The sequence below is a fragment of the Aptenodytes patagonicus genome, chromosome 5 (genome assembly GCF_965638725.1).
Source record: "Aptenodytes patagonicus chromosome 5, bAptPat1.pri.cur, whole genome shotgun sequence".
In the NCBI taxonomy this organism is placed as follows: domain Eukaryota; kingdom Metazoa; phylum Chordata; class Aves; order Sphenisciformes; family Spheniscidae; genus Aptenodytes; species Aptenodytes patagonicus.
In genome coordinates, this window is record NC_134953.1 from 51,188,243 (window position 1) to 51,215,681 (window position 27,439).

General features: G+C 54.5%; 1 protein-coding gene across 1 annotated transcript; it reads right to left on the minus strand.

Annotated features, from left to right (window-relative positions):
* Positions 1 to 3,936: 3,936 nt before the first annotated feature.
* On the minus strand, positions 3,937 to 25,661 carry UCK2 (uridine-cytidine kinase 2). The gene is made up of 7 exons (XM_076339729.1): positions 25,419 to 25,661; positions 14,763 to 14,922; positions 13,716 to 13,812; positions 12,711 to 12,853; positions 8,779 to 8,876; positions 6,661 to 6,709; positions 3,937 to 6,095 (listed from the first exon to the last, which is right to left on the minus strand). Exons 1-7 carry the CDS (start codon positions 25,515 to 25,517, stop codon positions 5,956 to 5,958), a joined length of 786 nt encoding a protein of 261 aa, XP_076195844.1. The 5' UTR covers positions 25,518 to 25,661; the 3' UTR covers positions 3,937 to 5,955.
* Between the last annotated feature and the right edge of the window lie 1,778 nt (positions 25,662 to 27,439).

The window sequence follows — 27,439 nt, forward strand, 5'->3', positions numbered from 1 at the left end:
AGTGAGGTGGCAGCGGCCGCTGCATGCCCAGGACTCCCAGGACTTTTAAGATTCCCGGCTGGTGAGGCACACAAGTATTTCTGTCTAGAAATACCTAGCAGTAATGCAAGGCAGAGAACAGCAGGCTTCTACAGGGTGAAAGTTAAGTTGGGTCAATCATGAAAGAGAAATAATGAAATGCCTTGTTGCAAAGCATGGTGTTTTGGCCCATGAAATTCTCTCTTTTGAGCAGAAGCGACTGTGGCTGCAGATGTACATGATTCTGTGATCTGACAGCTGGATGGCAGCCAGGTGACCATGGGAGAAAGCCAGACGTATAAGGAGCGTCGGGGAGCCCTGTGGATGCTGGTCTCAGCTTTAATCCCCTACAATGGTCAGATCTGAGTAGCATTTCAATATTCCCCTCCAAAGGTGAACAACATATAATACCTGTCCCAGGTGCAACAGCATCCATTTCTCTTCTCTAAGACAGCGGCAGCAGTAGCTCACAAGGATGCAGCAAGACAGTGAGGCTCGGGAGCTGGGGGGTGCTGATCCTAGCTATGGTCACAGCCAGAGGCCAGAGGCACATTCTTCACCAGAGCAATCCTGTCCTCACCTTGGCAGCAGCACAGTCAGGAGAGGAGAGACCTACCAGCGTAGGTAGCTGATGCACCTGATGCACCTGATGCACCTCTCTTCTGTAGCCGCAAAGGAAAATGAAGATTTTGCAGAAAGGAATTGCATCCAGCCTGGGGAGCTGTTACTCTGGTTAGCTTGAGGGAAGGCCACGGTAGTCTCTCGTGAAAACATGCCTGACTGCTGTGGTCTATAATGCTGTAAAAGCTTCCCAGATGTAAGACCCATAGTGCACCCACTCAGCATCACCATTTCCCCCCCCCCCAACTCCCCTCCCCATGCTCGGTGCTCTTTTACCACCATGTTAAAAAGTTCAAGCCTTGCATAAGGTGAAACTTTATGGGCAGCTGTGCTGGAAGTGCCCATGAGGAGGGACAGGGACACATCTCATAGTCAAGCTCAGGGACACAGGAGAAGGGATAAAGCCAGCACCAACTCATCTCCCAGCTGAACCTGGAGCACAGTGGCCCACCAGTACCATCTACCAAGGCCTTGCAGGAGCCCAGTGTGGGCACAGAAGGGTCATGCTTGTGACTAAGGAAGCCAACAGCAGGAAAGCCTTTGCATTTCTCAATATTGCAATTCTCAATATTTCTCAATACTGAAAATACTTTAAAATTCACGGAATGGCTGAGGAAGGCACCTCTGGAGGTCATTTTGTCCAACCCCCCCTGCTCAGGCAGGGATGCCTAGGACCAGTTGCCCAGGACCTTGTCCAGATGGCTTCTGAGTATCTCCAAGGATGGAGACTCCACAGCATCTCTGGGCAATCTGTGCCAGTGCTCAGTTACCCTCTGTGGCAGGTGCATCCACGCTGATAAAGCCCGGGGGCATTAGGAATGTTGACGTCCTTACTTTTCGCGCCTTTATGGGTGGCAAGTGCTGACCATCACGTACACACTTTGGGCCAGTAATTACAGTCAGGTATATACCTCAGGCAAGGAGTAAGAAAGTTAAGGTCCTCAGCCAATCAGAATTGACCACAGATCAGATTCAACTAGGATATAAACAGAGCCCCACGGGGGGGCAAGTGGAGTCGGTCCTCCCCGGAGCAGCAGATCTGCAGCTGGGGACTCTCCCCTTGAGTCAGGATGCCGCCCAAGGAAACTCCTCGAGGTTGAGAGCCCTCATCTTACAGGTGAGTGGTTGTGCACGTTTTGGATCCTCATTTCTGAAGCCGGCTGTGCAATATTAACTTCTCATCACACCATCCTGAACCTGTGGTTTATTGATGTCGGAGTGTTGGCGCCTCATTTCTAGTTAGTTTTCTGCTAAACAATTTTGGTTTAAATAAAATTTATTTTTGAATCTGTCACCTGCCTAATTTGATTTTGTGAGCCTCTGCAATACCCTCACAGCAAAAAAGTGTTTCCTGGTGTTCAGAGGGAACCTCCTGTGTTCCAGTTCGTGCCCATTGCCTCATGTCCTGTCACTGGCTCTGTCCTCTTTTCACCCTCCCTTCCGGTATTTATATAGAATCATAGAATCATTGAGGTTGGAAAAGACCTCCAAGATCATCGAGTCCAACCATCGACACAACACCACCATGTCCACTAAACCATGTCCCTAAGTGCCTCATCTACTCGTCTTTTAAATACCTCCAGGGATGGGGACTCAACCACTTCCCTGGGCAGCCTCTTCCAATGTTTCACCACTCTTTCAGTAAAGAAATTTTTCCTCACGTCCAATCTAAACCTCCCCTGGCACAACTTGAGGCCATTTCCTCTCATCCTATCGCTAGTTACTTGGGAGAAGAGACTGACACCCACCTCGCTACAACCTCCTTTCAGGTAGTTGTAGAGAGCGATGAGGTCTCCCCTCAGCCTCCTTTTCTCCAGGCTAAACAGTCCCAGTTCCCTCAGCCGCTCCTCATAAGACTTGTTCTCCAGACCCCTCACCAGCCTCGTTGCCCTTCTCTGGACACGCTCCAGCACCTCAATGTCCTTCTTGTAGTGAGGGGCCCAAAACTGAACACAGTATTCGAGGTGTGGCCTCACCAGTGCCATTATACATTAATAAGATTCCCCCTCAGCCTTCTCTTCTTCAGTCTGAAGAGCCCCAGCTCTCTCAGCCTTTCCTCATAGGAGAGATGCTCCAGTCCCTTCATCATCTTCATGACCCTTCGCTGGAGTCACCAGTAGCTCCATCTCTCTCTCGTACTGGGGAGCCCAGAACTGGACACAGTACTCAGGTGTGGCCTCACCTGAGCAGAAGGGAAGGATCACCTCCCTCAACCTGCTGGCAACACTACCCCTAATGTAGCCCAGGATACCATTAGCCCTCTTTGCTGTAGGTGCACATTGCTGGCTCATGGTTAACCAGGACCCTCAAGGCCTTTCCTGCAAAGCTGCTTTCCAGATGGGCGGCCCCCAGCATGTGCTGGTGCATGGGATTGTTCTTCCCCAAGCGCAGGACTTTGCACTTCCCTTTGTTGAATGTCAAAAGGTTTCTGTCAGCCCATTTCTCTAGCCTGTCAAGATCCCTCTGGACGGCAGCACAACCCTCTGGTGTACCAGCTACTCCTTCCAGTTTTGTGTCATCAGTGGACTCGCTGAGGGTACACTCTGCCCCATTATCCAGCTCTTTAATGAAGATGTTGAACAGAATTGGACCTAGTATTGACCCCCGGGCTACATCAGTAGTTACTGGTCTTCAACCACATTTCATACCACTGATCACCACACTCTTGGGCCCAGCCATTCAGCCAGTCTGCTTATCCAGCCCATACACCAACAGCTTCGCTGTAAGGATCTTATGGGAGACCATATCAAAGCCAGACAGAAGTCAAGGTAGACAACATGCATTGCTCTTCCCTCATCTACCAGGCCAGTCATTTCATCATAGAGGGTTATCAGATTGTTTAAGCATGACTTCCCCTTTGTGAATCCATGCTGACATAAAGTGATTTACCCCTTTGCTAAAAGCAGTCTCACCCTTGCCTGATACCCCACTAGTGCTAGTGCCACCCTGCCTGTAAGGTCTTTTGATGAAATTCACTCGACTGTCACCTGTTCAAGAGACTTACTGGGAAGGGCTGAACTTGTCTATCTCTCTGCTGTCCTGAGAGCAGAGAGATGTTTCACAAAAGCACCCCAAGCCATGTGTGCACCAGGACTTGCTGAGAGCTGGCTGGCCAGCCAAAAGCCAGAGCCACTGCCTTCAGCACCTCCTTCTTCACCAAAGCAGTCTGTGCCAGGAGCTTTGCTCCAGGTCTGGCTTTGACTTGCAGAACTAAGACAATGTTGGCCAAGTCTGCTTCCACACTGGGACCACAGCCAGCAACATGCAGCACCAAACAGGAGACAAGAAACACCAGCATCCATTTGTTTTGTCTTTATTTACAGGGGAGAGGAGGCCAGTATTTCATCTTGAGAGCTGTCGTGGCTGCTTAAGCCCTGAGAAGCCTCACTAGTTCTGCAGGGCTTTGGTCCCTCTTACCTATGGCTGTACCTAGAATTAGCCAGTGCCAGCCCTTGATTATGGCAAAGCTGACATGCCTCAGGGAGTGTCTGCAGTGAGGGGGATAAAGGGCTGCCATGTGCCCCCATCACAGATCAAGGGGGAATGAGCTTGCCCCAGCAGCAGTCACTGGGGGAGGCATTTCCTTTCTTGCTCTCTTTGTTAAAAATCAAAGCTTGTCTCAGCTCACATGGGGCTGAAGAGCAATGGAGCATTGAATGTCTAAGCTTTTAACCACGCAAAGTAAAACCAATGCTCTGGAAAGACTGAAAATCATCAGAGGAAGCAAGGCTAAGGGGCCCCGCTCCAGGCTTCGTGGGATGTCTATGAAATTTTTGCTGGGGCAAGTTAGTCCCAGCAGCATGGGCCAAAGGATCTTTCCTGGCTACCATCCCACCACATCCCCTTCCTTGGCTCCCACCAAACCCCTGCCCCAGCCCAGCTGCCCCACCTTGCTCTCCAGGCATCCCCAGACCTGCAGTACAGCCCCACGAGGCTGTCCTGGGACACAGCTGTTGCAGCACTACCAGGTTAGGGAAGACTAATTCTCACCCTGGGCAAGGGAGGGCACTCCCTGGGCAGTCCTGGGGACAACATACTGCAGGGACAGTGTCCTCCACCAGGACGCAATGAAAGGGACACAGGCCAGGCAAGAGCATGCTCTGAAAAAAAAAAAAAAAAAAAAAAAAAAAAGGGGAGCAGAGGACTCCTGAGCATCCAGTTTCATGCTACCCAGCTGGGACCTGTGGATGTCCCATATGGGGATGCTAGGCAGCCCAGGGACTGCTACACACTGCTGCCCCCCCTCAGACAGGCTGCTCAGCAGCTGCCTTTTATCATCTATTGCCCCTTTCTTTCAGAAGAGGCTGGTTCTCCCTTAATCATATCTTACAGACCCAAAATCCCCCATCCAAGAGCAAAACCATTCCAAGTGAGGAATGACAGACACACCTCTGACCTTCTGCAAGCCAACCTCCAGGCTTAGAGTTGAGCCCAGGGCTTGACTAGAAGTCCCACCACACACATGGACACCGAGCTCCAGAGGGGCTGAAGGTGTCCACGTGCTGTCCCCACCCAAGCCAGGCAGTGAGACTGCTAAAGATGCAAGCTGCCATGTTTATACAATCACATACCCAGCATCACCTACCAGGTCCTTGCTGCAGGGTGTGACAGCAGACCCACACCTGTGGTGGGAAGGGGTGTCAGACACAAAGGGATGCTGTTGAGGGACTGAGACCTGGAGGTGCAGAGACAACCAGGGGAGGTATCACACATCATTCTTCCAACTCCCAGTGGCATTGTACAGTGCCTGCCAGCAAAACCAGGCTGCTCGGACCGGAACAGCAACAGCAGGAGGAGGCAACCCCAGCCCAGTCACAAAATCCATGCCACACTCAAGCTGCCACCTCCACCACAGCCCATCCCTTCCCCAGGATGGAGACCACTGCAATACTAAAGCAGTTGTCGAATGCTCTTCTTTCCTTACCGCCTTTGATGTGAAGATCCTGACACCAACATCTCCCAAGACCCTCTTCCCAGCCCCCTCCCAGCAACACTGAGCCTGGCAAATACCTGATGGCAAGTAATTTTACGTTATTCTGCATTTACACAAAAATAGAGCAATTCTATATTTATAGAGATTTATAGCCGGTTCCGTGCTGGAGGAGTTATTGAGCAAGGCCAGGAGCTGTGGGCGGTCCAGGCTCCCGAGCAGCCGGCTGCTTCTCGTTCGGCATTTCCAACATACAAAATTAAAGGCATTCGTCTCCGTCTTGTTTCTTAAATAGATAAGGGGGAAATGAACAGACAGTATGTACAGAGGGGCAGTGGCAGGGCTCGAGCGCCCTCCACCCCCAGCCTCATGCCTGCCGCCCGGGGTCAGTGAGGCCGGCTGCTGGACTCTGAGGGCTGCCGCTGGCGGGGAGGAGTGTAGCCATTCAGGTAGCCGTTGCTCTGGCGTTTGCTGAGTCCTCCATTAAGAATGTCCTGGATGTGCTGCACTATCAGGTTTATGGCCACTGTGAGCAAAAGGAAGGGAAAGACACAGGGGAGAGATTGCATTAGGATCACTGCAAATGAACTAGAGCCAAGCCAGACATGATGACCTAGCTGTCTCCCCTGCTCCTATCCCCTCTTATCAAGTGGTGGGGAGCTGCAACCCTGCAGGGAGGAGCTGCCCTGCTGGGACTTCATCCCTCTGCCCTGGCTGAGCCCAGCACTCAAGCCAGTATGGTCAGGCTGATTCCAACCAGGTGAAGACATGGCTGTCCCAGTTGCACGTCTGGCCTTGGAGAAGCACATTTCCCTTTGTGTGGGATGAACCAGGAGTTTGCCTGGAGGCACTGCACATAGATGGGCTCCCAGGCTTGATCAGAGGAGCACAAACGCCTAGTCATTAATGCTCCAGGCAGGAGCAAAGGGAAGAAGCTCATCTCAGCACGTGTGGTAACAGCACTCTCTTGGGTGGCAGTGGCCTGAGTCACCTCCGTGGCAGGTCCTGCTGCCTCTTACCTAACTCCGCCACAACAGCAACAGCCCAAAGTCGGCTGCCAGAACGTAACAGCAGGGTCTGGGTCCACTCACCTTCATTATCTGCTCCTCTGGGAATGATCACGTCAGCATACTTCTTGGTCTGGGAGGAGAGAGAGCACTGTGTTACAGGGAAAGTGGAGAGCCACCAAGCTAGGGCATTGTCCCTGCTTCCTGGGGCAGGTCCTTGCCCTCCCCTTGCCAAACCCAAACCCGCTGGGAGGTATGTCGTTGCTGAGAATACATTTTGGATGCTCTTATTTGTCTTCAGCTCTGTGTTTTGAGGGCCATGCTTTGCACCTTGACTCCATTTTCATGAGCTCATACAGATTCCAGTAAGAGGCAGTAAGAGCCACCCTAACAAAACCTGAAATTAAAAAGCCTCATGATCGCAAGACTCCAGCAGCTGATGCTTTTGGGAACAACCTCCCCCCTGAATCCAGCCAGACTTGGTACAAGAGCAAGAGTTGGCATGCCCAGGCTGTGTGGACATGAGGGGGACAGCCACGTGATCTGCTTGGGATGTGGGGAGAATTTTCTACCAGCATTGCTTGCAAAAAAGGTCTGATTCAGGACACCAGTCCTGACCTATTTTCACCTGCAGGTGCCAGTCTCAGTTTCCTCCCCTATTTGTGTCAGCTTTTACAGCTGATCAGCTTCCTGACAGCCAAGCTCTACCATCAGTAAACAAGCCAGCCTGCTGGGTGAAGGGTGTCATCTGACACCTCCAGGTGCTTCCAACCATATCAAAAATCACCAGGACATGCTGGATCATTTCAGTGCTGGACCACCTGGACCAGAACTGGTTTTGGAGTTGAGTAACAGCAACAGTGGGTGCTGAGCCTGCTCAACATCCACACGCAATTGCTCTGCAGCTGAGCCCACCACCAGGTTGGACGAGGGAGCATACCACTGCAAAGCTGGTGGGTAGGGACAAAGCAGCTTTTTTCTACCGTCCTTGTTTCACATTTCGTCCTCCTACAGACTCTTCAACAGAAGAGACTAATGCAGCATCTGCTGCTTTGCAAAGCTGCAGATTTACCTTGCTGGGGTCTTGCAAGGAGGGGAGCCACCAAGCTGGACCTGCCTCAGGAAAAGCCTTTTGGGATTACACTGTAATTGGACCTTGGGCCACAGAGCCACAACTGAGGGAGACAGGGAAAAGGGTGCTGTCCAGGAGCCAGGAGAAGATCTTGTAGCACAGAGAGAATCAGCCCCTCTTATGGGAAGGGGCAGAGCTGGCCACATAGACAGGCACAGAGATGTTCCTGAGGCTGGAGGCACAGGTTCAATTCCTGCCTGTGGCGCTGGCCAGCAGCTCCCAGGCTGCAGGACTCTGCTGGCTCAGTTCCTCCAGAATAAGAAGAAATTCCTCATATAACTACCATATCTGCTTGAAAAGCCTTGAGAACCGAGGCACAGGCTCCTCTCCATGACAGCCAGGAGAAGTGTGCGATGGCTAGTCCTGCAAATGTGCTATTTCACCTGCAAGTTCCGCAGGACTGCAGTGGTCTCCCGCATGCAAAGTCCCTGTCTGCTAGGGAGCCTTGCCTCGGTTATCAGCTCCCAAAGTAGCTTCCTTGCTCCAGGCAGACCTTGCAACCCTGGCCCCGAGCGAGGTCTGCCTGCTCTACACCTTGGCCTCTCACCAGCCAGGAAACGCAACCTGCAAGGCCACATCCCGCAGCACAGAGCGAAGGATGAAGCTCCCCTGCTCTACCAAGCATCCAGCCAGCAAGAAGCCAGCAGCACTGCAGGGTGAAAAGGGCAGGCAGGACAGCACAGAACAGGAGGCAGACACAGCAGATGCTGCCTGGGGGCAGGGATCTCCCCTTCCCCCGGCCAAGGATCATCGCTCCTGGGGCTGGCATCTGCTGAGCTGCCTGGTGTTGGTTTGTCAGACCCTGTGCAGGGAGGGATTTCTCCTGCCGTGTCAGCCTTCCCACAGGGGAGGGTGATCTCACCAGAAAGGCAGTGGCTGTATAAATAGTCCCCATCTCACCCTGCCCCGGCCAGCACTGGCATCCCCATTTTTGCCAGTGCCTGCAGGGAGGGAGCAAGGTGAGGCAGGCTGACCTGAGCTCTGGGGCACAAAATGCTCCTGTCTGAGGAGCTGGGCAGGGTATGAGCCATTTTTGGCAGACTCCCACGGGTGTCACTCCCCTTACTTACTGGCAAACAGAACTCCTCAAAGGCAGGCTTGACGAAGGTGATGTACTGAGATAAGATCTGCTCGAGGTCCCTGCCTCGCTCACTGATGTCTCGTAGCACTGCGGGGAAGATGTAAGGCACAGTCAGGAGCTGAGACATGAATTGCTCCATCCCCCTTCCCTTCAGTACAGCCTTTGGCCAGCCACCCGGGTATTTTGCCTGAGGTCTCTGTTTCTGGAAGCTACTGCCCACATGTCCAAGCACACCCCAGCCCAGCTACACGCTTTTAACCTGCTTCCAAGCCTTCCCAGGAGCCAAGGGCTGGCTGACCTGACCAAGGGCTTTTCTTGGCCTCCCTCCCTTCTCAGCTCTGCAAGCACATTCCAGCTGTAACCAGTGCCACCCCGGTCCTGACTGTTCCCAGCCTCAGCCCTTCCATCCCTCCTGTCACTCTGTCCTGCCCTTGGCCTAAGGATGGGGCATTCTCCCACTTGTCCCAGTGCAAAGGTGCCCAAGGAATAGAAAAAGCAGTGGGGTTCACCCATACACACGTTAAGGCGCAGTTTAACTCAGGTCTGCAGAGGTGAGGAGAGTAAAACTCACCCACCTGCCCAGCTCTGCCAGGGTCCTTGTGCTGTCCTTGGCTGAGTGGGATGGGAAGGTGAAGCAGGCTCCCACAACGAGAGGCTGAGGGGGTGCTTGGAGGAGATCAGCTCAGGAGGAAGCCAGGAGGCAGGAGAGCAAGCTGGTCTCCTGCTTGTTCTGCCATTTGGGCCTTACATCCTGTTTGCACGAGGTATTTGGGCCACTGCCATCTCCGGTCTGAAGCCACTTCAGCGTGGAAAAGTGCCCCAGTTCAGCAGGAATTCAATCCACGGGTAAGAGCCAAAACAGCGCTGTGGCCAAGCAGACAGCTCTTGGCTCTCCCCAAGGGGCTGGCTGGCTTCTCCCCAGCACGCTAGCACCTGGCACTGCGTTCAGAGCGAGCCTTCTCCACGTGCCAAGCAGAGCCGAGCCACAGCACTGCCAGTCTGCGTGACCTGCTCGGCAGCCAGTGCCCATGTGCTTGCAGGGTCAGGACAGTGCTGTTCTCCCAGTGCTGGTTTGGCACTGTCCCCATGGCTCTGTTTGCCCTCGGCCAGCAGCTTTGCAGCATGCCCTTTCACAGCCCCGCGCAGGGGAGGTGATGGGAGGAAGAAAGGGCTGGCAGCAGGATTTGTGCCAGCTCCCTGCCTGCTCCAGGAAAGGCTCAGCCCAGCCCAGGCTGCTCTAGCCAGCTCCTTGCCTTCTCCAGAGAGCGGGAGCAAGCCCCAGCTCAAACAATACAGAAAAACAGGCAAGGAAAATAAAACAGAGAGACTTTTGTTTCCCAGGTCCCACACCCTGTTTGTTGGCTGCTCTGGGGTGGAGAAGGAGCATAGTGAGGGTGTGTTTGCAGCACACCCGGCCTGGGATGGCATGCGGGAGGCCTGCAGACTGCATAGGGTGAGTGCCCAGGCTGCAGGGGCTGGTCCTGACAGGGCAAAACTGTCCTGCCTGCTCCCAGGACAGACCACAGCAGGGCCATCACCCCATGGACAAACACGAGTCAAGCACCCACTGTCTTGTCCCTGGCCCCAAAGCAACAGGTCCCAGCAACGCAGGCTAAGACCATGCACCCTATCTGGAGGTATCACCCTCTACTTGCAGGGCAGGCAAATGCCCAAGGATGGATCGGCACCCGTCCAGAGCCGACATGACTCAAATCGGGCCCAAAACATGCATGTGACACCCGACTTAGTCTTTGTTTTACAGAAGCTGGCCAAGAACAGGGCAGCAAGGGACCATAGCCAGAATCAGCTTTGCACAGATCAGGCTGTTTGAGGCACCTGACAGACCTTGCCCCTTGTGCTCTGTTAGCAGCATTTTTCTTGGGAGAGGTGCTGAGATGAGGACAGTGTGAGTTGCACATACTGAACCCCAGCACTATTGATGAACTGAGCTGTCAGCTACATTTCCAGGAACCTCATCTCCTGCTGCTGCCCAGCTGAAAAGTCCATTGCTGCAACTCTTCAGGACTTCTGGGAGAGCAAGATGACTCAGAGCCATGTCGCAAAGCAACACCCCAACTTTTGCTACAAGCTACCTCCAGCTATGTTTCAGGGACACAATTATACCTTCAGCACCTCACACGCAGGCTCTCCTTTCCCAGAAAGGCCAGGGAGACATACAGTAAACAGATTCGCTGCTGCAGTGGTCCTACCAACTGCTGACAGCAGGCCAGGAGACTGACAAATAGTCAGTTCCCTACCAGGAGGCCGATGAGTTGCCCTAACTAGGAGACACCAGCACCTCAACCAGCCTAGCTGCCCATTTGCAAAGCTTTAGTGATTGATGGTGGGTGGGAGAAATACCCCAAGAATGGCCTGGGCCCATGAGGCTCAGGACCCCATCCAACAGCTGCAGCACAACAGGGTTTAGCTCTGTATTGTGGTCGGCAGCTGTATGGTCTCAGTTCCCAGTCAATGGGATCTCAACCAGTTTTCAAGCCCTGAGTTATGTACCAAGTCCGAAGTGACTGAACCACACACTCCAGAGTACGATTGGGATGCACACAGAGTCATGTGGCGCTGCAAATGCACAAAGCAATGCCTTGCCTTCAGACAGCTGATACAGGGCACTGCCAAAAACATGTGCTAACCCATGGCTGAGTGTGAACCCAAGTTCCTGCACAGCACAGTTTGCTTAAGCGATAAGGTTCAGATTGCAGGATCTTGCAAATGCGTATCTATGACCTGCTAGTAAGTCTCCCTGCAATGACTGTGCTGTCACCTCCCTGGATGAGTCATGCAAGAACAGTGGGCAGGGTCAAGAAGGATGCGTAAAAAAGAGCACTGATGACATCCTAACAGCAGAGGAGGCTGTGTATCTGTCTGACAGCAGGAGGGCAGGCAAGACCAGTTCTGTCACAGAGTGGAACAGTCCCATGCACACAAGCAGTCCCAGGCTGACGCACTGAGACACACTCCTCTCATCACAGCACAGAGGTCTGAATGGGACCTCTCCTCTAAGTCACCTTCTGCATCCCCAGACACCCTGTGGAGGCTGTCAGAGCCAGGCAGGGGTAGGAACAGTTCAGACAGAACTGAATTCTGCCCCAGGAGTCCCCAGATTCTTTCTTAGTCATCCAGGAGACTCAGGTGCTACATGAGGGACCCCACTCCTAAAGGCTGCTTTGAAATGAACTGCATCTCAAACCACACACACCCTGCAGAGCTGGAGTCCCTCCTATGTCAGCTGGCAACCTATAGCCAAGCCAGCTGAACATGGGGAGTCCTAGAGAGGGATATTCTGGTTTCTAGGGCTCTTTGCCCCCAAAACCCATCACCCCAGTGCCAAGTACCACAAAGAGGCTCCACGTTGCACTGGCTGTGCTTGTACAAACCAAGATGTAAAACCAAACTCCCTACCTGTATCATCCACGATGGACACCCTCACACCTAAATGCCATCCTCGGAGCACACCCATACCCCAGGTCCTGAGCAGATCCATCAAGCACTGCCTTCTGATTGAGCTGTTGAGCCGCTTTGCCGTGCCCATTGCGCCCTTCCCTGCTGATCGGCAATAGCTGTCATTCAGCTGATGGCACAGGGCTGGTGCCACAGGGCCATGTGAGGACACAGCACACTCAGTAGTCACACTGCTGAATGCAAAGGAGGAATCCCAGACAAGGCAGCAAAAACCTCACTGAATCCTAAGAGACACGGAGCAAGGTGCTCCCCACTGCCATAAGCTGCCCTATGTGACATGCTGCACTGGGGAGGAAAAGCTCCCTGGCTCTTTGCTAGCAGCAGCGCAGCTTTGTGCCAGTTCCAGTTCTGCTCTGGTCACTGTTACCTGCCTCTGAGACCAGCTGCCCAAATCAGTTAAGTGACATTTCTGTCCCTGCTGCACAAGGCATGTTCGGGCCTCACCTCTGCGGGACAGCCGAGTGTCCGCATCCGTGTCCACGAAGAGCTTCATGCGGAAGAGATCCCGCACCTCCTGGCTGTAGAAGGCCAGGATGCCTTCGAAGAGCACCACGTCGGCAGGGTAGACAGTCACCGTCTCCTCTTTCCTAGCAGAGGGAAGGAGAGTCAAAATATGCTGGTGGGGGAAAACAAGCTAAGAGAGGTGGGGGGAAACAGCGGTGCTCCTAGGCACTGCTCCAACCCTGGGACATCACTGCTGCAGCAGGGGCATGACTGAGGAGAGGGCAGACCTACCCCACCGCGGTGAAGGGAATCCAAGGCATACGTACGCTTCCTAGAAGGACAAACGGCAGAGCAGGAAGCAGACCAGCCCTTCTCCCCCCACCTCAGCCAGCTGCTGCTTGCAAGTGCTATGTGCCAAGCCGTAAAGCCTAGAAAGCCTATGCATGGGGCTTGACCCATGGGAACCTGCCAGGGCCAGTTCTGCTCCCCTGGGAACCAGGCAGCACTCCACTGACACCACAGCGCTTTTGTGGGAAATGGAGCAAGGTCACACCATCCACGACCAACACAGGCATGCAAAAACAAGCTGAACATGTGCAAGGGAAGAGTTACAGGAGCAAGAACTGTCATCCTCCTCCTTTCCTGGCAGTGCCGGGCTGTTTGAGCCTGGAATACTTGTTAAAACTGCAAACACAGAGTTTATGGGGAGAGGAATTGTGGCTGGGGAAGAAAAGGGGAGCCATAACCCCCTTCCACTGATGCCTAGATGTTGCTGGATGCAACTGCATGGCTGCGCAGCTTTCCAGACCCTCAGACTGCGCCTGTATCTGCCCTGGATCCTCTAACCAAGGGGTTTGGAGTAGTTAGCATTGAAACTTTTGGCTGGCACGTTAGGTGCCTAAGAGTTGGCACAAGCGGAGAGGCAGGCGGTTTGGGCTGGCAAGGCTGCATGCTGCACCGCAGGGCGTTAGCAGAGGCACAGCAAGGCAGGGGCAGCTGTTAGACCTGGAGTGGGAGACAAAGTCATAGACAGGAATCTGGACCGTCTTCCCTTCCGTGATCTCTTTGAGCGTTTTCACGATCAGCTCGTTGTCAAAGGCATCTGAGGAGAGAGGAAACGTTACCCGAGGCAGCTTTGCAACCCCTCCCACCCACCAGATGCTGAGCTTAGCCTAGCCAGAGCCACTGGCACTCCACACTGGGGACAGACAGACACACAGACTTGGGAGGAAAGCCCTGCACGTCCCCATGGGCGTAGCAAGGCCCAGCTCTCCCAGAGCCCCTGGGGCTTCACTGCTTTGCACCAGCCTGGGATCTGGCCCACAGAGATCAATACCGTCCTTGTATGGTAGTGCTGACAGCCTGAGCTTGGGAAGGCATCTCCTCTGGGGCTCCAGCCCTCAGAGAGACTGGAGCAGTGTTTCAGCCTCAAGCTGCCGGACAGACAGGGCTCTGTTTGCTCAGTGCTTGCTGCCTCCAGCCATTGTCCTCGTAGGGACGAAAGGACGGTGGCTCTGAAATTTCCACACCAAGCCCGGAGATGGTTCAAAGAGCCCCTGCTGTAGCAACAGGGCACAGCCCGTTCAGTGGAGCGGTTTGCAGAGCAGCTGCGCAAGACGGTTCCCTCCTTGAAGGAGGGACACAGAGCTCCTGGCTCCAGGGGGCTGTGCCAGGCCAGATCTCCCTGGTCCCGACCCAGCCGCACCAGAAAGGTTTTCAAACTGGGGGATGTTTTTGCAGGGAGAAGAGGAGCATCTTAAGGAGTTTGAGGGTTCACAACCTGCCCTTTCTCATCCCAAACACTCCACCCCAGAGGCAGTTTCTTTCCCAAGAAAGACAGAGGTTGTACTGCAGGGAAAACAGGTGGGCCCCAGCCACCCTGCCAGGGATGCACCCAGCTCCAGAAGAGCTTAACTAAGCCACCCACTCCTGCCCCATGCAGAGACAGAGTCCCACTGTCCATGCAAGGCTCTTTGCTGGTGGAGCAGAGGGTCCCGCTCCAGCCCTCGCCTCTCACTGCACAGCAGAACCCCGGTGCTGTTCTCCATTCACCTGGGTGGTCAAAATTGAACTGGCCTTTGAGCGCTTTGGATTTCTGCTCTGAAGTGAGGACCCGGTAGAAGCTGTCTTGGCTCACAATCACCACCTGCTTCTGGCGGTAGTCCACCTCATTCTGGCCCAGCAGCTGGACAATCTTGGAGCATACTGAGGACTGAGAAAGGAACAGCAAAGGAGGCAAGTCAGCGGCAAGTGGTGTCTGAGCCACACAGGGAGGATGCCCTCAGGTAACAGCCATTCCTGGGTGCATGGGGCACTGCTTGGTGGACCTCCAGCCAAGACTTCATGGTCCCCTCAAAGGCACAGCCCAAAGCCACTGAGGGGAAAGTGCTCCAGGGGCATCACTGTGGGGCCCTTCAGTGTGAAAGCAGCACCAAGCTTGCTCCCTGCCTCCCTCTCCTCCATCCCTATGGCCTGCCCACAGCTCCTATTCTGGGCACAAGCTGTAGCAGTTGGCTGCTGCCTGGGTTCAGCCGCACCCCCAGGGCCCCCATGGCCAGCTCCAGCCTGCCCAGCAGCTCCCCAGGGAGCAGAGCTGTGTGTGGCACCAGGGTTGAGCCTCCTCCCTGGGAGGCAGCCTCAGTGCCTTGGTTCCCCCAGCCCTGGTCCAGCCCAGAAACTCCACCACTGCACGGGCAGGAAGGGAGAGCCAGGTTGTTTTCATACTCTAAATAAAGTCCAGGATGAAAAGACACCAGAAGGAGAGCTCTGGGACTTTATCAGGGATCTCTGCCACAGCTGCCAGGGCTGAGAGGAGCAGCCACAAGCATATCCTGGTGCCTCTTGGCACAGTAAGGCTAAGGGCACTGTGGAACCAGCGGCTGAAGAGCCACGTGGCTCTGGCTGCCAGTGCAAGATCCCCACAAGCACTGCTGGCACAAGAGCCAGCACCCCGCACACCACGTAGAGCAGGCTGAGTGCCAGTGGCCAGCATCAGCTCTCTGCTGGCACTGCAGCAGGCACCAGCTGCATGGCCGAGGGTCACGCCGGACCCTGCCATCACAACACAAATCAGAGCACAGCTTGGGGGACAAATCCCAAAGCCTGCTTCAGTCCCTTCTCCTTAGTCATACAAGTCCTTGGCCACTGTGCAACACAGTGGTGTAACTGCATCACGAACTGGCAGCCAGCACGTCTGCCCCGGCCAGCGAGAGCCAAGGTCAGGCCGGTGGAGGAGTGCTCTGCTGCCTGCAGGAGCCCTGCACGCCAGCCCCACTCCTGCCCTGTGGCATCCACTGTTTAAGGAGAAGGGAGTGCTCCTGGTGCCAAACTGAGCTGCTTCACCTCCTGCGAATCATGCTTGCTGCAGATGCCCATCTGAGCCACTCCTGGCCTCGGTTACCACAAATACTCTCTGCTGAGCGCTCTGCTTTGCAAAGCTGCCTTCCCACAGCCTGCCCATGGCTCTTTCCATGCTCCCACCTCCCCACCGGCTCAACCATCTGCTCCATACCTGGCTGGCAACCCTCAGATGCAGAGCTGAAGACAGTGGTGGTGAGAGGGAACAGGGAGGGGAAGGCATGCCTGGCAGAGGAGGTCACCCCAGCAGGCAGAGGGCAAGGCTGTTTGCCTGAGAAGCTGGAAGATTTGACGGCACTCCTGTCCCCAGAGACCATCTCTTCCCCTCCAGGCCAGGCTGACCTGACTTGGCTGTGACCACTGTGCTGTGAGTCAGCCCCAGCCCAGCTGGAGAGCCTCTGCACACAGCACTGCTGCAGAGCAAACCGGCTTGGGCTGCCTGACAGCAGTCCTTGCAGCCCTGGGCACAAGCTTGGGTTTTGGGTCAGGGATGGGGTCTCCCTGAGCATCCCACCTTCTCCTGCCTCTCACAGCTGACAAATTGTGCTTCCCGAGCCACGTCAGCAGCCCTGCCCTTGCAGCAAGCTGCTACCACACAGAAAGAAGCCCTGCAAGTCAGTGCCAGTCACTTGGCCTTTGGCACACGCAGACACAAAGCTGAAGTCCATTCTCCTTTTCCTCTGTTTTCCCACTCCCCACATCCTTCTCCAGCCTGTGTCAGCCCTATTGCTTATCCAGCTATATCCCATAGGTTTTGCAAAAACAGGGCGTGCACAGTGCCTCTCCTCCACTTTTCGTCCCTTGCTGTCTCCCCCAGCTGCTGCTGCCTTTCTGTGCTGCCCGTGCAGCGAGGAGACGGCGCAGCAAGGTTCAGTCTTGGCCACAGCTGCCGAGGACACCAAACTTCCCAGGCCCTTTGCAATTAGGAATAAATCACCTTCCAGCTCAGCCACCCAGGCAGATCCCCAGCCTGTAGATCAGTAGGCTCCATACAGATCTGCACCAGAAACTGCTCTCCCCGGCCCGGGGGAAGGAGCAGGGCTCCTTTACTTTGGATAAGTGAAAGCAACACAGCAGTTGCACTCACACTCTCTCCTTGGACCTCAGCACACAGATGGACAATAAAACCATTTCAGGGCATCAGACAGTTCCAGCCAGTCTTTCCTCTGCCTCATGCACACTAATCCCTGATCTACTGATCCTGGAAAGTGGGGAAAAGAGTCCCCATCAGCTCTGAAAATCACCCTCCTGTTTCATGCCCCACAACTCGAGACATCCGATGGTGAGAAAAAACCAAGGAGAAAGTAGCCCTCAGCAGCTGGAGACAGGAACGTAAGTCCTGGCTCACACGTACGTCCTCCCACAGGGTCCCAGAATGAGGATCAGAGCGTATCCCGGATGCATTTACCATCCAGTGCTCTGGGGTGGCAAGTGCCTCTTGCAGAAGCATCCAGGCAGATGCTATGGACCCTTCCCTTTTCTCTGGTGGGCTTTGGAGAGCTATCAGAAGTGGTGGAGAAAGATGATCACAAGGACATCCTGCTCTCAGCACAGAGCTCAGATCCAGTGTACTGTGTTGCCTAGGTGGGCAGGGCTGTCACCTCTGGGCTCTACAAAGAGGCACACGTGTCACCTTGGTCCCGCAGAAGGCAGCTGTGGGCCAGGGCACTGCTCGCACGCAATACCTGCATAACTGCAGTGGGACAGAGGGACAGCAGGGGACACTGCATGTTCCTCCAACCCAAGGGTTGCATTCAGCTTGCCTTAGTGGGGCAGCAAACCTCAGCAAGGACTCCTGCAGCTTTCTCTTTGAGGCTGGTAAGAAATAACGACCAACTCAGGTCTAAGTGAAGAAGGTTTTTCCTTTCCCCACAATCCCTTGTGATGGAAACAAGAATGGTTCATGAGGGGCATTCCCTGATGCCAGTCTGAATACCTTCTACAGCTGGACAAGCAGATTTTCCCCTTGGTCAATAAACACCCTATGTTAAGGAGGATGAAAAATCAGAAACACAGAGGTTAAACTCCCCTACGCAGTGGGAACAGAAACTCCCAGCCTCAGGAAGCATCCCTCCAAATGAATGATGCATGTCCCCTGCTTAAACCCCCTTCTCCCAAACCAGCACTGCATACGTACATGTGACTGATGTTAATCAGAGGTGTGAAAAATGCACTAATAACTGGAATTGATAGTGGTTAGGCTCTGGGGAAGTCTGCAGGTACCCAGAAAGACCAAGACCAAAGCATGACTGCGAAGTACCGTGCCGGGCTGCAACCGGCCTGGATGCACGGTAACCCAGGGGATGCATGGTGCTGACACATGCACTTGAAGGGACAACCTAGGCTCCGATTCCTTCCTTTGCCAACTCCTAACTGCCTGGCTCCTACCAGCAACCGCTTCTCCCAAGGGTGAAGACGACAATTGTTTCTTCCCTGAGAAGGCCAGGACTGCAGAGGCAAATGGAGGATGACTTGAGGAAGATGACATGATGCTACAGATGAATGCCAACACAGAAATTCTGAGATTTGAGTCCCATCCCTAGCTCTGCCCTGCATAACACATCCCATCTGCAGGAAGATGAGAGACATGACAGGGCTCCTTGCCTCCGCTCAGCCCATTTCCCAGATCTACATTGTCCGTGCACACCTCGCCATGACCCAAAGCAAACGCTGATGGTGATTCAGCCGCAGTGCACTCCCGGCAACAGGATGCTTTCTCAAGCAAGCGCCTTCCCCTCCTCCAGAACTTGTTTAAATATAGACAGGACACAGCAGCCTCCGAACCTCCATGGTTGCCAAGCGGATCTTTCCCACGTTAGCCACATGAAACCGATGCAGGACTTTCCAAGCATGCAGGCAGGGAGCCCCGGCCTCTCTGCCATCGTTCATGACTTTCCACGTGCTGCAGTGAGAGGAACTCAGCTCCAGGTTCGAGCAAACTGGCTGCAACCTACTGAGCTGCACTCCCCCAGGCTTTGTGCTAGAGCTGCTCCCTGGGAAAGCTGTGCAAACCAACCCACACCACACACAGACAGCTGAGAGGGAGATATCTGCACACCACAGTGCAAGAAGGGAGCTCAGAGATGTTATTCCTGCACAGAAGTAGTTGCAGCTCCCCTTGCAGGTTTCCTCCTCTGAGCCAAGCACACAAATAACCAGTGTTTAAGGACAAAGTACAGCTTTATTCTGCTGGGAGGGGAAGATGCAGAGGGGAGCTGGGGAAAAACTCCAGCCTATTTTCCCAGAAGGAGAGAGGTGGTGCACAGGGGAAGAAACTCAACAGATGGGTGTTTGGAGCCCTACCCCTCACATTTATTTGAAAGATATTAATTACATTACATATTTAATTTATATTCACTCATGGCCTATAGCCAGCTGCTCAGATATTCTTCAGGAGTTGACTAATTCCCCAAAATTATTATGCAGATTATCCCACAATCCCTCTTGGGTATCTCTGATCAGCCAGTGAATTATGACTTCAGATGGGTATTAGAGAGAAAACTGATGGACAGTGCTACAGTTACCCACCATGAGAAGGTACCGGGCACGACACAGCTGATGCTTTCAGCCTCAGGTTTGCTGTGGCAGACAGGGCAGTACAGGCACCTCTGCCTCAGCTGGTAAGGCCTGTCCTGGGCTAGGAAGAATCCATAAGCCTCGTGCATGTGGATATGCCAAAACCCACTCGCTCAGAGCAGTCCAACCATCCCCAGGGAGCCTGGCACTGCAGAGGGATGTGTACACTGAGCTGCTCACTAGGCTCCCAATACAGCAGCAGCGAGGACCTCCCATCCTCCCAAGGACTCTAGACCTAGCAAAAGTGACTTATGCCAGATAAAGTGATTCCAGCCCTAAAGAAATACTGAAGCTGCCAGTCCCCTTGGGAGCAGGTAAAGGGAGAAGGGCTGTGCAAGAAGCAAGACCTACCAGGAAAGGCACGTGCTGGGCTCCAGTGTGGAAGGAAGAAAGGCACAGACTCCTGCCACCGCTGCAGGCTGCTCACCCTGAGCCAAGACGCTGCTCACCATGAGGACAGTCCTCCCCAGCAGAGCAATGCCCTTGGCCCACAACAAATGCTACAGCCAGCAGCAAGGACATACTGTAGCAGTCACGTCCCACCTCCCACCAAGGAGAGGAGCCCAGAGGTTCTATCTACAGACATTACTGCCACAACCCCCTTCCTGTAGGATCTGGATGTGAACAGGCTTGGCAAGGTCTGTCGATAGCTTTGCATCCACAGGAGCCTGGCTGGGGTGTCCTCATCACATGCTTTTGGATAAAATAGTCTCTAGTTTTGGGATCTGGCAGGGTTTTCCCTAAGATCACATCAGGAACCACTGGGATTACTTGTTGCATTTCTCTGATGTCCCCGGTAGCATGGTTCCCTTTCCAGGCACCACAGGGAACTTTTACTCAATTGGGTCCTTGAAATCAGGAGCTGTAGCAATGCTGTCCTACTCTCTAGCTCATCTCCTGCAGTACACTAGTTGTGGATTTTGGTCTCTTCTTGTAAGGTTATGTTAATTATAGAGTATTAGGAAGTGCTTGGTGGACTGGGGTGACACACAGAACAGATACCAAATTGGGAAGGGTCCCACAGCATCTATTAAATGTCTGCTTGTGACTGCAGAGAGCTAGTTCATGACCCACACAATCCTTTCCAGCCCTAATGGAGCACATCCGTATGGCAGCACTGGGACTGGAAATTTGCTATTCTCGTACCAAAAGCCTGGGCCTCCACCCAGAGCTTTCCCAGGCAGGTTCACCATTCCTGCCTTTCCCTTTGCGAGCCACAGGCCAACCAGTCCCAGACTGGGATAGCCAGGTTTCTGTTCACTCACCGTGGGACACTGTGCATGTGATCAGCAGTCCTGGGCCGGAGCATAAACAGGCACACACAAACACAGAGGATCTGAACACAGATTACACATGGGGAGGAAAACAACCCTCCTAACACAATCCCTCCCAATCCACCGGTTTTAGATGCAGGATATTTTTCTTGAGCCCCTACCGCAAACTCCCTAGCCTGGAGCTGGCTGAGCCCACGGGACTACAGTAAGCAGGCTCCATAACGAACTCGCACATATACAGTCAGTAACAGGAACGGGCTGGCCCGTCAAAACATCCTGTGTATCAGTCTGATCAGGGGCTGGCACAGAATAAGTTCTACTAGAAAGTTTGACGAGTCTCTAGCACGCACTGACACCAGCATTTAACAAGTCAGACCTTATGATTCAGGGCTCCTGCCAGCTGCAGGACATCACCAGGCAATGGTGTTGAACCAACACACAGCTGCTGCAATCCCTGCTAATCCCCCTCCTGTGGCTCCCCCCTGGGTCACTGCCAGGTCTCCCCTGGGCTTCTTTGCCTGGCATCCAGGTGGTGACATGGTGGCAGTGACCCCCCAGTTGCTGTGGCGGACCTCAGCCCTTGCTAGTGTAGGGGTCTGAGCTCTGTCATGCAAGAAGCCCCATGTGGAGAGGGAACTGCCTCATGCAGAGATGCGCTGCAGCTGGGGCCACTGCTTCCCTGGGAACCAACATGCTGGCTGTTCCACCCTGGCTGGGTGATACCAGCCTTCTTCAGCCTCCTGGCTAGCTCGCTCTTCTAGGCAGCCAGCTCAGCCTCAGACAGTGTTTTTGGTGTTTAAAGCAGAAGTGCCTAATGGATTAACAGTGAAGAATACACCTGGCTGAACACATGCTGCAATTTTAGCACTCTGCAGTCTGGAAACTCTCAGGCTGCATGTTCAAACAGACATTTCCAACCTTATGTGCTAACTAAAGATCCAAACAGTGCAGCCACCGGACCATGGTGACACCCATATTCAGCCCTCACTAGTTTGAGGGCCAGGCAGCCAAGGAAAGCATTCAGCCCTCTGTAAACCTGTCTTTTCTTACAACCTCCTGTTGGAAGGTAGCAATCAGCACCTCGCTTTGCAGCACATGGGAACAAGCAATTAATGCTTCAGCCTGAGCTCGAAGAGCTCTCCCCACCCCTGCAACCACCCCAGCACCAGATGCTTCCAATGCTGCTGGGAGCGAGCCACTCCAGCGCTGCCGGCAGAGCTGCAGGGTTCCAGGAGCTAAGCTGAAGTGAGGACATGTGAAGAGCTTAAGGAGGTATTCCAACACTTTCCAGCTCATCCCAGTAGTCAGTTTGCTGACCTTTCCTCCAGCCCACAGCCTAGCTGCCTGCCTTGCATGCTGCAGTCCTTGGTAGTCAGGAATCTCTTGCGGGAGGGAAGGAAGAAGCTGTTAGCACAAAGACCATGGGCATAAGAAGGAAACAAGAGCTTTAGCAGAGCACTTGAAAGCATATAGGGTGGAAGAAAATGCTACAACCAGCCTTGGGAATCCCTCTAAGGAAATGAGGCGGTTGCAGTCCTCTCTGGCTTTAGCACCGGAGGGGGTCTTAATGCCATGTCATCTCCTCCACATCAGGAGACTGCAGCAAGCTTTGCCTGGGCTGCACAGTGCTTGGATTTCAGGGGACAGTGGGAGAAATGCTGCCTCCCAGCAAGCTGAGCCGGCACAAAACAGCCACCATACAGTTAGCACTGCTCTCGTAGAGGCTGCAGCATCACAGCCTGCCCAGGACCTCTGCGGCTCCCCGATTTTGCTCCCAACACAGTCCAGATTTCTTTTAAGAGCCAAACACAGGAGGACGCTCAGGTTTCTACCTCCTATTTGAGTACCGAAAGTTGCTCAAGCCTCTTTTGCTCACTAGGGAACAGCAGTCAGCCTTTGGATTTGAGTTCTCATCAATTTGCCTTTAAGAAATACCAGCCAAACACTCCCCCCAGCTCTTTGGGGAAGGCTGGCCGCTTCAGATGCCAGCTTCCCCAGGGCACCACGCGACACAACAAGTTGTGGCAAGCTACAAACAAGATCCCTTCCTTCCACAACCTGACTGTGCTGGTACATTGAGAGAGGTGGGGGGGACTGCGGAGCCTTTTTCCCCCCCACCTTAGACTCAACAAAAGCAGCAGAGGGAGGAGCTGGGGGGGCCCTTGGAAGGCAAATGCCCTCCGTTATCTTTGTGCTGATGTGCTGCCAAAGGGGTGTGTTATGACAACAACCCTCAATTGGTGTGAAGGTGAGTCAGATGGATTTGCCGCTTTCCCAGTGGGAAAGGTGCCTGCTTCGCTTTCCCTCTACAAGCACTTCATTTTCACCCAGAGCCAGCACACCAGAACGGCAGCCCCTGGGCTGTATTTTAGCTGCAGGCAAGCCTTTAGCTGAGCAAACCGCACCAGCCCCACCACTGCTTTCCCAGAGCGTGCTGCAGCACTCAGCATCGCCCAGTGCAGGGCACTGTCACTAGCCAAACAGGGGACAGCCCCATTGCACCCCTGCCTTGCAGCGGCATCAAATGTGAATTTGAGAGTCTGAGTGCACAAGCCCCAGGTCCTTTTTCCCTGTTGCTTCTCCTTGAGCAAGCGCTTTTTTTTTTTTTGCCAGCATGTTTCTTGCAGCCTTTTCCCACAAACTTTGTACTGATCTGCTGGATTCCCTTCAACGGGCAGCACTGCATGCACAGAGGTTTTTAGCAGCCAGCAATCACTGAAGGGGGGGGAAATCAAAGCTGAGAGACAGGAAAAGCCAGTTAGAACATCTCCCTTGCTCGAAAGAACCATTTCCCTATTTTTTTTCCTAAGGCACCCTGCTGCTACTAAGCATTTTCACTTTGAAGTTGAGAACAACTGTGGTGTATTGTACTGTAATCACTGCTTTTACCTTGTGGGCCAGAGACACAGTGTTCAGAGACATAACAGTTCAGCAGTGCCAGACACAATGTTATTGGGACAGCTACAGAGAGGTAGACCCACGCATCAGAGAGCAGACAAACCCAGCGCATTTGAGTCACCAGGAGCTGTACTGCAGGAACAATCCGGCTTTGGTTCCTAATGGAGGAGATTGCATCCTCCCTCACCATCCCTCCCCTGTTATATCTGGATTTTTCCCCCTTGCAGTAGCAACAGCAGTCCAGGAATCAATAGGGTACTTGGAAACATATTCTTAAAACACTGTTATTATGGGCTGAGGTACAGCAGTTGGGTTATGCCATCCTTCAAGAGAAAAAGCCTCCCCCCCCCAAACACAAATCAACCCAGAGATATAAGGGTCTATCTTCCTCCTGTGACAACCCACATTCAGTTTCCTCAGCAAGAAATATTTCAAAGGCATTGCTACTTCCAAATCTATTCATGCTCTCTGAAATGTCTCTTAAAGATGTAGGTAGAATGTCTGTGCTGCCCTGCCTAGGAGGGCTGATTAGCTGTGAATCTGGTTTTACTGCTCTTAAATAACAAAAAAAAAGTAATTTTCCTTTCATATTAGGATAGAAAGCAACCTACCTCAGGTTAAACAAATAAAGAAAAACCGACTGTATGAAATAACTAAAAAAAAAGAAAAAAAAAAAAAGCCATAACGTTGCCGGAGCTGCCCTGAGCTGCAATTTGGGTGTAGCAGCCCTCCAGAGAAAACCCGCATTAACCCCGGCCGGAGCGGCTCTCCCCAGCGCGGCTGGCCCCGCAGCCCTCCGCCCCGCTCCTACCTGCCGCTGCCAAGGACCATCCCCTCCCGGGCGCAGCAAGGAGATCGTTCTGCCGCTGTGAGTCAGCATTTACTGCAGAATTTCCACTCCTGCTACCCCAAAGTTGGCCAGAAAAGGGCACCCCCATGCACGACCGACACCATCAAAAAAAAAAAAAAAAAAAAATTGCATCGCACCCAACGCACCCTGCGGGTTCTGCCCCGGGGCGAGCAGCCCTTTGGGACACTGCAAGTGGAAGAGTGATGGAGGGGAAGCGCTCATTAAAGCCACGGGAGGGAGGATTTTGCAAGGGGGATGCCGCCTCCATCCCGGCCGGGCCGCAGCCGCCCACGCCCCACACAGCCCCCAACCCTGCCCGCTGCCCTCCGGCAGCCCCCCCCACCGCGGCGGAGAGGAGCCGGTCCCGGCCAGGGGGGATAAAGCCCGCGCCCACCCCACACACATCCCTCCACGTGTCCCCGGGACTCCCGGCCGCCGAGCTCCCGCAGCCGCCGCCCGGGGAGAGGCCTCAGCGGCCGCGCTCTCCCCGCCGGCTCGTCCTTCCCCGAGCACCAGCGTGCGCCGCCGGGGCAGCAAACCCGCCCGGCGCCGCCACCGCCACTGCCTCCCCCGGCCCGGCCCGGCCCGGCGGGGCCCCGGGGCAGCGCACGTGGCGGGGCGGCCGCTCGGACCCGCCGCGCTGCCATGTGGCCGCCGCGCCCGGCGGGGGGAGGCTGCGCCGCGGGGAAGGGCGCGGGGCTTCCCCCCCCGCCACCGGGGCTCCCCCGGACCCCGCCGCGAAGCCCCCGTCACCTTGCCGCTGGCCGTGCCGCCGCTGACCCCGATGAGGAAGGGCTCGCCGCCGCTGGGCTGCCCGTGCTCCTCCAGCCTCTGCTCGCTGTCCCCCGCCATCCTCCCCTGCTAGCAGCAGCAGCGCCGCCGCCTCGCCTCCCCCGCCTTCGCTCTCCGTGCGGGGCTGGATTTATCTGATGAGTCAAGGGCCTTTCTCCCCGCCTGGTTCACATCCCCGGCGCTGCGGCTCTCTGCCAGGTGCCTGCCGCAGCTGCACATGCTCCGGCCCAGCCTGCCGGCGGGCTGCGCGACGCGACGCGGCACGGCGCGGCACGGCACGGCACGGCGCGGCGGCCACATGGGCCCGCACCTCGCCGCCGTCCTCTCCCGCCGCCCGCCCGGGGACAAAGGCGATGCGGCCGCCCGATGCACCGGCCCTCTGTCCCTCTCCCCGCCGGCTTGCTCTGCCCCTCTGCCTGATGAGTCCCGCTGCCCACTTGCCATCAGCCTCCAGCGAGCGCTGGGACCACGCCAAGGTGGTCCCCAGCAGGACTCCCGTTGCACGTCCTCCACCCTGGCTTCTCCCACCCCACTCGGGCCCTGGTCCTGCGAGCACTTAGGAACGCTTATTAATGACCCAAAACCGGGAATAAAAATTATGCTTATGTCTTTGGCAAATGGGACCCGTCTGGGAGGAGCTGCGAGCACTCTGGAGGCCAGGATTCAAAGTCAAAATGCTCTTGACAAAATGGAAAAAGTCTTGGCAAAATGTAGGGTGCAAGTCCATGCGGGCAAGTGCCAAGTACTGTACTTAGGTTGGGGTAATTACCCGTGAAAATGCAAGATGGGAACCTGCTGGCTAGCCAGCCCTTTTACATATAAAGACCTGGGAGTACAGTGGATCAAAGAGTCAGTGCCGTGCTGCTGTGAAAAAGGCAAACGTCCCACTGGTACATACAAACATAGGCAGGACGCGGTAGCTAACCCTCTGCTGGGTACCAACGCCACTGGGTAGCATGTTTCGAGATGAGGCCTGATGGAGAGACTCCAGCAGGGCCTTGGGAACAGCCTGGGGTCTGGCTTTGCAGAAGGACCGCAGGAACAGTGTGTGTTTAGTCTGGGGAAGGGGTGGCTGTGGAGACACATGATAACCGTTTCCAAATACATAAAAGGCTGCCACAAGCAGGAAGGGACTACATTTCTCTGACCCATGGGGATTAGAACAAAATGTTGCCAGCTCAAATTGCAACAAGGGCAATTCAGGATAGATATTCAGAGACATTTTCTAAGTGTGAGAATGGTTAAGTCCTGGAACAGGTTGTTTAGGGAGAGTAAGGACTCTCCACCGCTGAGGATTTAAAAAAAACGCACTAGGCAAGCTCCTGTATAGAAAGTTTTTAGCAGAGTTGATCCTGCGTTGGGGTAGGAGATGGCCTAAGCAATGCCCTAAGGTTCCTCCCAGCCCTGTTCATAGGGTCGTAAGTTTCAGTGAGGTTTTTAAAGTCACGCTTCAATACAGTGAAACAGGTGTCGAAATGTTTGCCAGACGGGGTCCCACCTCCCAGCCCTCATCAGGCAGGATGTGAGAGAGGATCTCCTGGGAAGGTGTGGCCCCTCTCTGCCCACCGCTCCCAGTTCCCCTCCAAGTGTGCCCCCACAGACTGCAGCTTGTGGCATGGGAGCATGGCACCGCACGCAGCCGGTGCCAGGGGAGGAAGTGCTATATGCGGAGAGAACTTCCTGCGGGGATGAATTCCAGCAGATTCCCATGGCCCCGTGCCAGTTTCCAAGCGCTGACAGTGGGCACGGCTCCTGCGCACACCGCCAGGCCCCGGGAGCTATTCACAGCTCTTTTTTCTTACCCCCACACTGACACACCCATATCTGAATGGCAAAACCCCCTCAGAATGTCATGACCTCCAGGTTATTTGGTTCTTCTCAGTGCCTACGCTCACTGCTGCCAGCCTTTCTGCTGCCCTGCTTGGAGGCAGATCAAAACCTCTGCTGTGCTGAAGCTGTTTCAGACTGTGCTGTCCCTTGAC

What these genes read in the sequence shown, in the direction of transcription:
- UCK2 (XM_076339729.1), bottom strand. Translation starts at nt 25,517, where the DNA reads ATGGCGGGGGACAGCGAGCAGAGGCTGGAGGAGCACGGGCAGCCCAGC. An exon ending in TTGAGGAGTTCTGTTTGCCA is followed by an intron (nt 6,710 to 8,778) that starts GTAAGTAAGGGG and finishes CTCTCCTCCCAG; the next exon opens with ACCAAGAAGTATGCTGACGT. An exon ending in CAGAGGAGCAGATAATGAAG is followed by an intron (nt 6,096 to 6,660) that starts GTGAGTGGACCC and finishes TTTTGCTCACAG; the next exon opens with TGGCCATAAACCTGATAGTG.